The 12263-nt window shown below is 41.1% G+C and overlaps 1 protein-coding gene across 2 annotated transcripts in view; it reads left to right on the top strand.

Annotated features, from left to right (window-relative positions):
* The window catches only part of COL5A1 (collagen type V alpha 1 chain), a 316543-nt gene that overhangs the window by 269697 nt on the left and 34583 nt on the right, over positions 1-12263 (top strand). For both annotated transcript variants that reach the window (XM_036749195.1, XM_036749196.1), the window contains exons 43-52: positions 2155-2262; positions 3952-4005; positions 4948-5001; positions 5107-5214; positions 5747-5800; positions 5890-5997; positions 7351-7404; positions 9444-9551; positions 11024-11077; positions 11465-11518. In XM_036749195.1, the coding sequence (XP_036605090.1) occupies positions 2155-2262; positions 3952-4005; positions 4948-5001; positions 5107-5214; positions 5747-5800; positions 5890-5997; positions 7351-7404; positions 9444-9551; positions 11024-11077; positions 11465-11518 (756 nt within the window). The remainder of the gene's footprint in view (positions 1-2154; positions 2263-3951; positions 4006-4947; positions 5002-5106; positions 5215-5746; positions 5801-5889; positions 5998-7350; positions 7405-9443; positions 9552-11023; positions 11078-11464; positions 11519-12263) is intronic.

Genomic DNA, 12263 nt, shown 5'->3' on the forward strand with positions numbered 1-12263 from the left:
CCTGGAGTAACGTGTAAGGAAAAAGCTTATTCCCTCAAAGTCTCTCATTGTGACTCCCATTTGCCTTCAGCTCTGCAGTTTTACAGCCATCCAGGCTGCTTCTGTGTGCAAATAGTCATGCAAATACACATCGGTGCAGTCTTTGATTCTGAATCTAGAATGCCAGACTGAGCCCAGGTTCCAGGGGAAATTGGCAAACACCAACATAAGCAATTTCAAATTGAGTTAAAGCATTTTGTTGATTGATTGGTGTTATTAAAAGTGTTATTTTCCCTGAAAATTTTGCTCTTGGTGGTTCATGGGAAAAAAGAGCAGCCCAGCTCCATTCCTCAGGCAAGAATTTCCCATTGAAACCATTTTTGGAACATCTGTGCCATTGAGAATATGTTCAATGCCTTATTGGGGAGATAAAAAGGCAATTTAGATGACATCTAATCATTTACAATGGGGCACCCAGGATTTTGATACAACTGAGTTATGTACCAGGAAGCTAAAGCACATCAGACATTCAGCACATATAAACCCAAAGCAAATTCAGTTGAAAACTATTTTGTTCATTGTTTCAAGAAAGTAAATATTTAAGCAGGAGCCCAGTAAGAATTGCTTTATCCATTTAAAAGCTTTTCAATTCCCCCAGAATAGCTCAAGAGAGAAGAAAAGGTCAGTGTATCTCTGAGAACTACTGGCTTGATTAGTCAAGTGGGGAAAGGAAGTTATATGTACATTCTATATTCGGTACTGGCATTTATTCCTGACTTAATTAGAGGAGAAATTGATATCAATAAGAACCAAATGTGAAGAGGAGAAAGTGATTCATGGAGAGGGGAGAGGAGACTGTAGAAGAGAAACCAGAAGCATCAGCTCCTGCAATGCAGCAGAGGAAGAAAGTGAAGATGTTTTCATGAACCAATCCTACAGTCAGATCTAAAAGCTGCAGCTAAATCTTTCTATCTATTTTTCCCCTTCAATGCAATATATTTTCCATTTCAGAAGAAAATGGTTCCATTGCTGTGCAGTGAGACCCCAGAGTGAAAATAAGTAGGGCAAAGGAGGTAATATGTTACAGTGGGGAAATCACTGGCTCTGGATTCAGAGGGACTAGGTTCAAATCCAACCTGTGTGTCCATAAGTGAGTCTCTTCACCTCCCTGGGCCTTGGTTTTCTTATCTATAAAATGAGAAGTTTGGTTTAGAAGGCCAGCTGTTCTTAGGATTAATCAAAGCTTAAATCATAATGATCAGAAAAGTGGATCCAAAAAAGATGACCAAAGGGAAGATGTTAGGTTGGACATTGTAATTGGATAGAACTGAAAAAAAAATAAGAAAAGTAGTTTTGAAGTAGCTATATCTCATATTTAAATTCTTCCATGAATAGTATCAGTCTTCTTTGGGTGACAGCATAGACCCACACCCAATCTCTGGATCCACTCATCCCTACCCCTGACTCAGGTACTATCTTCTCTTGTAGAGGGTCTATGTTGGGGAAACAGAAACTTGACTTCTGTTTATAATACAGAATTTAATTGGATTCTTTCATCGCTGCTTTGCCTCACTTCGTGAGAGATCCCTAGGATTCAGAACCTACACAGTTTCAGATCCAAATACACAGGGATAGAATGCCGCCTCAGGCTTCCTTTAATTCTTGCTGCTCTCCCTACACACCTTCCAGTTAAGACGCATCCTCCAGCCAGACGCTAACTCCACCTCACTTAGTCACTCCCACTGCACTCTCAGTGACTCAACCCCAACATCTTCTCAGACATAGGCCACAAGCCCTCAACCCTGACCTCTTTCAGCATCAAGCCAGGAGGAAACTCCGCTACTTGAAGAACCACTTACTTGCTCTTTTTTCTCATAAACACACTTCAACTCTTAGGGTTAGTTCAATGCTCAGGGTTAGTTCAAAGAAGCATCTGTATCACCAACCTCAAAGGACCATCTTGACCTTAAATAAAGTCAAGAATAATTGGCAGCTGTTGGCAGTTGCTATCTTTTCTACATATCATTTTTCCTTTTGTAAGTACTCTATGACTGAGAAGTTGCTTTATTTAAAAAAAATTTTGGTTCTATTATGTCTAAGCTTTCCTTTTTTGGGTCTATTTATAAAATGAAAGAATTCACTGGTTTCTGATCACTGATTTTATGTCATCCATAGGGGGAGAAAGGTCCTCAAGGGCCAGCTGGCAGAGATGGAATTCAGGGTCCTGTGGGGCTCCCTGGCCCAGCAGGTCCTGTGGGCCCCCCTGGAGAAGATGGAGATAAGGTGAGGAAAAAGCTGTGGAACATGGCAATTCCTTTCCTAGAATGACATGGAGTAAAAATTCCCTAATTCCTTCCTGGGAGAAGCTCCCTTCTGAACAAGCGCCTCGTCTGAATGATAAGATACTTCATAAGAAATTACCTTCAAGGCTGTGTAATAATGGCAGGACATAATAATACCTTATGTATATAGTACTTTAAGACTTAAAAAGGACTTTCTTCATAGCAGTCCTATAAGGTAGATAGTATAACTACTATCACTACCCTAATTTTACAGATGGGGAAGCTGAGGCCCAGAGAGCTCCCCAAGGTTAAATTGTTAGCGAGTAGCAGGGCCTGGATTTAAACCCATTTTCCTTTCCATAGTACTTTGCTGCCTCAACCGAATAGACGATTCCTTAGTGTATCAGTTTTAATAACCAGATGAGAATACTATGTAATTACTATTTTATCCCTTAATTGTCCAGTCTCCTTACTAGAAAACCACATTCACCATGTCTCCCAGATAATTGTTCCTTTTACAAAAGCACCTAATATTAATTAGTTGAAGCAAAGAGTTTGGAGTCCTGGGTTCTACTTGCAATTTTGACCTTGTAACTCACTGTGCCCTTAAACAGATCATATTACACCTTCAGGCCTCATTTTTTAAAATGAAGGGAGGGGGTAGGTGGTAACTAGAAATGAAGATCTCTAAGATTTCCAGCTTCAAATTCTGTGATTCTATGATTAAATGCTCCCTTTGAGACCCCAAATTTTCTGATCCCAATCAGTAGATTGCTGCAGTAAAATATATATTCATACAAATGGGAACTACTATACTACTTAGAAATTCTTAAAAGAAAATTCTTAAAATGTATCTTTTCCCCTCAAGTAACTCAAGTACTTCTCCAGCCATCCTGCAGCATGAATCACTAGCTGCACTAACCCTTTCTTGTATAGACAGCATGGTAGAAAAGTTCAACCCATTCTTGGCTTGGGCTGAATCATCTCAGCCTCTGGAATTGATAGGATCCAACTTAGAAGTTTAACTGTGTATCTCTTTTGAGATGTATGAGTCTGATGCTATTGTGTAAGAGGCCTGGACTTCAATTTTCCATTGACTGAAAGCCCTCAATTTTGCTTTCTGTTTATGCTCTCACGTTCAGTGATGAAACTTAAGAATATGCAGAGGATGCTTTACTTCCCGAAGGAAACATCACTAAACACTGAAACATCAAAGACTGGAATGATATTTCTGTACTTTTGCCCCCAAATTCCCCACTAGCACATGCGCATTAAATTCAATCTTTGCTGATTAAAATTCCAATCTGTTTCCCTTCCCCCCCCACCGAAATTCTGTGATATTTTCAAACATACTATTATTCCCTGTAGAAGGAGAGAGGAAGTTCTCCATTTTCAGTACTTGTACTTACACCAAATACAAATTTGTGTGTCTAAATATTTCTTTGGAAAACTGTGGCACTGTGTGGGAGGGAGATGATTGTAGCAACAACAAGAGTAATAATAATACATTGTGGGATCCCATGGGTAATTAAGCATAATTGGGGGATTGTGCTCCATTAGCCTCCGACTCTGAGAAGTTCTCTCCTTCTTCTCAAAAAAAAAAAAAACCCTAAAAAACAACCCAACAACAAAAAAACCTTGATTTGCTTTACTGAGTCATATGACTCACTCTCACACTCTTTTCTAATAGGGTGAGATTGGTGAGCCAGGGCAGAAGGGAAGCAAAGGAGACAAAGGTGAACAGGTGAGTTACAAGTCTATTTTTTTTGAGGGGGGTAGGTAGGGCAATTGGGGTTAAGTGACTCACCCAAGGTCACATAGCTAGTACGTGTGTCAAGTGTCTGAGGCTGGTTTTGAACTCAGGTCCTCCTGACTCTAGGGCCGGTGCTCTACTCACTGCGCCACCTAGCTGCCCCACAAGTTTATTTTTAAGTAAACTTCTTTTGGATGTGTTCAGACCAGCATAAATGTTCCAGCTGCCAGTAATGGGCATAGGTGGCTTTCAGTTATTCAATTGAACAGTTCAGCAAACATTCATTAGGCACTTGTGTGGGCCAGACATTGTATTAGTTGCTTAGGATTCAAGGACAAAAATGAAACAGTCCCTACCTTTGAGGAGCTTACATTGCATTGGGGAAACACAATAGATGTACAGAAAAAGAAATACAAAATACACACAAAATAAACTAAACAAATATAAACTAAAATTGGGGAAATCAGGAAAGACCTTAACAGCCTCTCATTTCCTCTTGTGAACAATGAGGTGTGTTCATAAGATAGTTCACGCTCATTGGGCAGGTCATCAGTATGCGTCTGCAGGTCAGAGCATTTCCTTTGATATCGTTCCCCAGCTGCATTTCCTTATTGACAATTCACTCATTGATTCAATTGGTCAATAGGTATTGAATGCCTACTTTGTACAAGCTCCTGCATTAAGCATCAACGGAGATTACAAAGAGGATGCCACAGTTCCCACCCTCAGAGAGCTTACAATCCAGCCACATGCACACAATATGAGATAGGTCCTAAATTCCAAAAGTTCCTGAATGAAAATAAACTCGGGGCAATGAGAGCTGAGAAAAGGGGAAGAGAATCGTGTGACTAAGACACATTTGAGCCTTTTAGTTCAAGTGCATCTGTGTTACCAAAACTACACTGAACACCTCTCTGTCTTGTCTTCTTACAGGGTCCACCAGGTCCTACAGGTCCTCAAGGCCCCATTGGACAGCCTGGCCCCTCTGTGAGTATTCATTAATACTAATGCTGAGGATCAATGACCCTTCCTGAACAAACCACTTCGTCATTTGGATGTGTTCATACAGCATGCTCAATTATGTCCCCATAGGGAGGTGATGGAGAGCCCGGTCCACGGGGCCAGCAAGGTCTTTTTGGTCAGAAAGGTGATGAAGGTCCAAGAGGTTTCCCTGGTCCCCCAGGGCCAGTTGGATTGCAGGTAACTTCACAAGGCAGGAAATGGTGCCCAGTGTGACACACATCTTGATGAGCTTAGAGGCTTGGTACAAAAACTCAGGATGTTATTTCTCTACTTTTTCCCCCAAGTTACCCACAGGTATATGCCCATTAAACTCTTGCTTTCAATTTATTTTTGATGTTATCACTCCCTTCTTCTTAATACCTTTGTAAAGGTGAGCCCCTGACCCTCACCCCCACAAAAGAAAGCTAAATAGATAAAGTAAATAAATAAATTAAAGGAGGAGGAGGCCAGACAACTTTCTATCTCCTTCTGAGTCTCGTTGGTAAAGCATCATTATATGCTTTGAAGTACCTCCAATGCTCACAATATCAAGGGTACCCATATTTGTTCCTGAAAACAAAAATATGTCCCTTATTTTTTAAACCCTCCAAACCTTGGAATGATTCCTGCCACTGCAACCCTGTATCTGCAACCACTAAGAAATGTGTTTATAATGTATGATGTAACAGTATCCCCTGCAGTGTTCCTGAGCCATTTCACCTTCCCATAGGGCTTGCCAGGACCCCCAGGTGAGAAAGGAGAAACTGGAGACGTCGGTCAGATGGTAAGCGACCGACCACAATTGCAAGGCTTTCTTCTTAGTCAATGACTTTTGTCCATTACAAATGCTGAAGGCTCGCTCTGTTTCCCTAGGGCCCTCCTGGTCCCCCTGGTCCCCGAGGACCATCTGGCCCTCCAGGAGCTGATGGTCCACAAGGTCCTCCGGGAGGAATAGGAAATCCTGGAGCAGTGGGAGAGAAGGTGATTTTTATTATTTATTCATGATTTATAGTTAACGACAATTAATCAAAGAGAATCAGGGCATATACATATATGAATGGGTATCTACATTTAGACACATAAAAGTCATTTGTATGTATGTGTATCCATGTGTGCACACACATGGCATGTATCCTTATGTGGACAAAACCATAAACTAGTATGTATAGGCAGATATGCGTCATGCCACATGCACAAATATACAAATTATTATACATATGGAGCGTGTGTGTGTGTGTGTGTGTGTGTGTGTGTGTGTGTGTGTGTACCTTCAGATATATAAATCAGTGGTTGCTTCGTACCTGGAAAATACAATTTAGGCTATGGTAGCGGACCCAGAAAAATTTAACTGGGAGCTATTAAATACCTGTATACATATCAACAGCCTCCTTGTTGAAGATTCAAAGCAATATATTCACCACCAAAACCCTTCCTCAGATTCTCTGAGTCCCAGTTTCCAAATTCGTAGTAAGGGGATGTGATAATAGTGTTTACCTCACAGGATTGTTGTGAGAATCAAACAGGATAATGAATGTAAGTACTTGGCCAGCCATATATATCAGCTGTCATCATTATTCCTGTACCTTCCAGTAGCTAAGTACTGGAAAGGAATAAGCAGCACTATCTTGAAGCATCATAAAACCTATTCTTAGAATTTCCATTTTTAGTTAAATTGCTATTTTCTCAGAGCTCTATATCTTCTAGACAGGATATTATTTCTTCCTTTCTTTTTTCCTGTTGGTACCCATGAGCTCTCACCACTTTGTAAACATTTAACATTTTTCCTTTGTATAAAAAGAAGGAAATGGATGTGAAACCATCTACATACATTCCATATGCAGTTTGCAGTAGATTTCTTCCTGACTTCAGGCCTTTGAATGAAATCTTCCCTCATTGATTTTTTTTTAATGATAAAGGAAATTAAAGAGAAACTTAGCATTCCAAGAGCAAAGAGAATGTCAGGATTACTTCTACCAACAGATGTGCACTGAAGTGTCAGGCAGTGTAGAGCAGCTGATAGTGCTGGTACCAAAGGATGATCTTATAAGTGTATTGTTCTTCTTCAGCGAAAGAAATACTCAAGGAAAGGCAGCATGATGTAATGGAGAGAAGAAAGACAGAACTTGCAGTTAAGAAAGCCTGGGTTCAAATCCTACCTTAAACACAAGTCACTTAAGCTCTTTAGTTTTCAATTTCTACTTCTGTAAAACAGGACTAATAATACCTCTACAATCCCTTTCAGCTCTAAATCTACGAGCTTACGCTCCCAGTATTGAGTCCTCTGCACTCTATTTATGTTCAGTAGGATAATTATGTTTCCTTTTCTTCCAATAGGGTGAGCCTGGAGAATCTGGTGAACCTGGCCTTCCAGGTGAAGGTGGTCTCCCGGTAAGTGGAAGAGCTTTAAGCATAGATAGAAATATGCTTTCCTTCAGATAGATGAGGATGGACATGGATAGAAGTATAAGCAGAGTGTTCTATAGCCAGGTCATGTCCCCGAACTTTTCTGTCATTAGAAAATGAGACTTTGGGGTTACCCCGTGTATTGAAGCAGGATAATTTACAATCCTTCACTTACACCTTCATCTGGTGTGGAGTCGATCTAAGACTCTTCCAGGCTTTGCCAATGGAAATTAGGCTCTGATGTATTCTACGACAGAAGAAGAGCTTGGAGTGAGCATGGCTCCAGAGATAGACTAGGTGTTCGGCTTCCAAGGACCAACCTAGCTAAGCCCTAAGATGCTCACAGCCAGAATTTTGACGACCATGTGATAACCTTTCTAGCCACTGAAATTAAAAAAAAAACCATTGACTTAAGGACAAGAGGAGTCACAATCTCTGTGTAGAAGAGTACCCACATTAAAAAAAATCATGTATCTCCATTTTTGGAGATACTTGGAGAAAGATTACAAGCAATATTGCTCTTATTGTTGTGGTGGTCATTACCATTCTTCTAGCTAGTTACTAACATCTGTATGGAATGTTCGTATTGATAGTAGTCCCTAGCCCATGGTCCCTTATAAGCCTACAGAAAGAGAAATTCTCTACAGATATTCTTGGGGGTGATAGAAGAAGTTTCTTTTATTCTTGTTCATTCTCTCTCCCTCCCTCCTAGCTCTCTTTCTTTTTCTCTCTTTTATCACATCATAAGAGGATTAGAAGGAAGCTTCAACCCTTTCCACAACTATGGTGGGTACACTGTTACCCCTGAGAGGCTAGAAGGTGAAAATCATGCTGAATGATGTTAACAATACATCCCAGCTCTACTACTCATGAGCTAGAGCAAGTTAGGCTGCCTCTTAGGGCATCAGTTATCTCATTTGTAAAATGAGAGAGTTGGCTTGGCCCAAAGGAAGAGCTATCAGAAGATTTTTCCCTTCTTTGTGGGGTGGGGCCACTGGGTATGCAACTGAAGCTTCAGGAATTTTTCAATATGCCGGCTAATTTTACCGAAGTGTTTTTCCCCCCTCTTCTTTGTTATAAGAGAGACACAAAATGGGAAATTTAGGTGATACAAAAACAAAAGCTATCAGTAACAATTATTTTAAAAAATCAGAGTTGGATTAGACCAGGGATTCCTAACCTGGGATCCATAGACTCTAAAGGCATCCATGGATAGATTTTTGGAGGAAAGGAGTTCACGATCTTAGATAGGAAAAAAATTCTATATAATTGGTTTCCTTTGTACTTTATTTTGTGTAATTAAGAGCATTATTCTCATAAAAGTTTCAAAAGCTTCAACAGATTAGCAAAGGAGTCCATGATACAATAAAGTTTAAGAACCTCTGGATAGATGACCTTCTCCAAGGACTCTTCCAGCTCTAAATCTAAGATGATAATCCCTGAGTTAGACTTTGAGGTTTTTGTAGACTGCTAGGTTGGTTGGGCTTCTCTATACTCCTTCTTCCTCCTCATGCTTCTTCTTCCTCCTCTTCTTTCTTCTTCTTCTTCTTCTTCTTCTTCTTCTTCTTCTTCTTCTTCTTCTTCTTCTTCTTCTTCTTCTTCCTCTTCTTCTCCCTCTATTCCTCCTCTTGCTTCTTCCCTTTTCTTTCCCTTTTTCTCCTCTTCTAAATATTTGTGATACCATCTGGCTGGATTCAACAACATTATAATCCTCTGTGACTAGCAGTGGCAGAAAACATACTCATCTAAAAATGCCAACAGCCATACCCTTGGAGTAGCCCCAGAAAGCAGATAGTCTTCTTTAATTCATAACCAACTCTGTGGTTTTAAGCTTTCAAAACAGCTTTGTCAGACACTCCCTCATAAGTGGTGAGTGTGTTAACTAGAGAACAGGGGTGGACTCCTTGTCAGTTGAAATGTTGAGTAAAACCAGGGCCAAGGAACGATGGTGACCAATAGCGATTACATAGAAACCACGAGGACGTTTTTTGTCGGTTCGTAAGGAATTGCCTTTTTGCCTCTAGGGACCCAAAGGAGAAAGAGGAGAAAAGGGTGAATCTGGTCCCTCTGGTGCTGCAGGACCTCCTGGGCCCAAAGGCCCCCCTGGTGATGATGGACCAAAAGGAAGCCCTGTGAGTATCTGCATGATGCCCAATGAAAAGGCAGAGGCTTCTGAGAACCACATCCTAGCAAACATCAGAAGTGTCATTCTCTAAATGTAATTGTAATTCCCTGAGTGTCAAATCCCTAATTCCACACTGTACTGTAGCAGGTTTTTTGACAATTCTGTTGGTCACAAGTACAGTTCCTGAGAGTCAGAAGATGCTTCATTGATCCACTCTTTACATCACCCCTCCAATGTGTTATTCCTCCATATGACAAAAGAGGTACTCTGAGTCAAAAGATCTGAGTTTCAGTCCCAGCTCTGCCATTCACTAGTTGTGTGATGTTAAGCAAGTCACTTAACCTCTCTGAATCCTCTTTCCTCTTCTGTCAAATGGGGGTAAGAACATCTGCTTTCTAATTCTCACAATAATCAGGTGCTATATCAACATTTGTTGTTGCCCATTGTTAAGGGCAGTGACAGTGGCACAGTAGATAGAGTGCTGGGCTTGGAGTCAGGAAGACATCATCCTGAGTTCAAATCCAGCCTCACATATTTATAAGTTGTGTGACCCTGGGCAAGTCACTTTACCCTTTTTGCCTCAGTTTCCTCATCGAGGAGCTGGAGAAGGAAAAGGCAAACCACTCCAGTATATTTGCCAAGAAAACCCCAAATGGGGTCATGAAGAAGAGTCAGACATGACTGAAAATGACTGAACAGCAACAGTAATTCCCCATTGTTGAAACACTAGTTGAAGAAATAACATGGTAAGTGGTTAGAACTGGGAAATGCTGATAAAAAGCCGGAGGGCTTTCTGAAAAGTCCCATTAGAGAAATATACCTGATATAGACTAGGCATAAAAGCTTTAATCTGCTAAGACAGGGACAAGGGTAGGGACTGACCTGCTATTTCATCACTATAGAGAATCCTTCAATAAGGAAACTCTACCAGCACAGGTCAGGAGTTTCTTTGAAACTTGTCCTCTTGGATAAATCACCCAGAACACTGAGAAGTTAGGTCACCTGCTCAGGATCATGAAGCCGGTATGTGTCAGAGAAAGGACTCCAAACCAGATCTTCTTGCCTTTAAGACTAGATTTCCATTCACTGTTAGGGGTGGGGATCTTGTGGGCCTTGAGGCTACATGTGGCCCTCTAGGTCCTCAAGGGTAGCCCTTTGACTGAATCCAAAGTTCACAGAACAAATCATGTGGCCTCAAGCCTGCAGGTTCCCCACCTCTGCCCATGGTACCTTTCAAGATGCTTTATAGAAGAGATTAATTTATGTGTAAAAATGAACCTGATAAATTTATGTCTTTGGTTTCCTTGTTTCTACTGGAGATATATTCCTATATGTTACATGAGGAGATAGATGCATGTAGTGTGTTGATGTGGCCACAGTCAGCTGAGAGAACAAGATAATGCTGATGTGATAGGCCAGGTGGTGTTCTCAGCTGGATGGATAATAGATAATGACCTGGAAATGTTTTTCTCTTTTGAGGGCCCTGTTGGTTTCCCTGGTGATCCTGGTCCCCCTGGAGAACCTGGTCCTGCAGTAAGTATGAACTGGGCATAGTCACTGTGGTCTGAGCAAAGACTTTGAGCTACCCTTTTCCCCACCCCCTTCATCTGGGAATTTTTTTCTTCTTAGCTACATAGAGTTCCACTTTGCTGCACTGTTCTCTCCTGACAGGCTTCAACATTTTGATGGCTGTTAAAAAAAAAAAAGGAAAAATGCATTTCTTGTTTCTAAACATCTCTTCAGAAAAAACAAATTGCCTTGAGTCAACACAGATTTCATTTTCTGAAAGGGAAATGAGGATATTTTTGGGGTTCATGTAGCCTGCTGATGAGTGGAATGCTTTGGAAAGGCTTACTGATTTTAGGACCTCTATAAGAAATTGAGGGGGTTAGAATTAACTTATTTTTCTCTCTTTCACAGGGTCAAGATGGTCCACCAGGTGATAAAGGAGATGATGGTGAACCTGGTCAAACTGTAAGTTATTTTCAGTGCTCTAGAGTCTAGACCCACTCAGAATCATATTCCAAGTTTGCTGGCAGAAAATAATCCTATCATTCGTACTTGGCATTCTCACCTTGCTTTGCTCATGGGGAGAAATCATTTGCTTCGAAGGGTTTCGGTCCATTTCTGTCTAGAGCCTAGAGGATCTGAACCAGATGACACCTCTGGGACCCCTCCAGCTCCTGCCATCTGTGCATCTATAACCACAGGATTTCTCATCCTAAATTAGATGCTGAGTTTATGATTAAATGTGGCCTTGCTTCCAGCGGAGACCATTGCTTAGTATTCCACTCAGAGATGACTGCTAGCTCCACCCAACCAAGACCCCCCCCCCCTTCCAACAAATGGAGCAGTTGGTTGTTGTGAAATGACATGCCCTGAGGGTAGGGAAGCTTTTGTCCAGAATCTTGGAATTTGATTACTCCCATTTGACAGTGCAGCAGAGTTGCAGAATGGGAGTAGGCAGTGCTCGTGCAGCCACAGCCAGGACATTAATTAGACTGTGTAACCTGTAACAGAGAATTCCTTGGGCTAGATTTATGCAGGCTCCTGTTAATATGATTCCAGATTTCCAGGCATCTGTGCTATCATGTGCTAGGGGAGAATAGAGATACAGTTTCAAGCTAAGTGGGGAGAGCTCAGAACTGAGACTCAAAGGATTATCCATTATTACCCCCCTGCAAGGTGGTTAGGATCTATCCACTTTGGTTGATGTTAA

Source organism: Trichosurus vulpecula, chromosome 3 (assembly GCF_011100635.1).
Source record: "Trichosurus vulpecula isolate mTriVul1 chromosome 3, mTriVul1.pri, whole genome shotgun sequence".
In the NCBI taxonomy this organism is placed as follows: Eukaryota; Metazoa; Chordata; class Mammalia; order Diprotodontia; family Phalangeridae; genus Trichosurus; species Trichosurus vulpecula.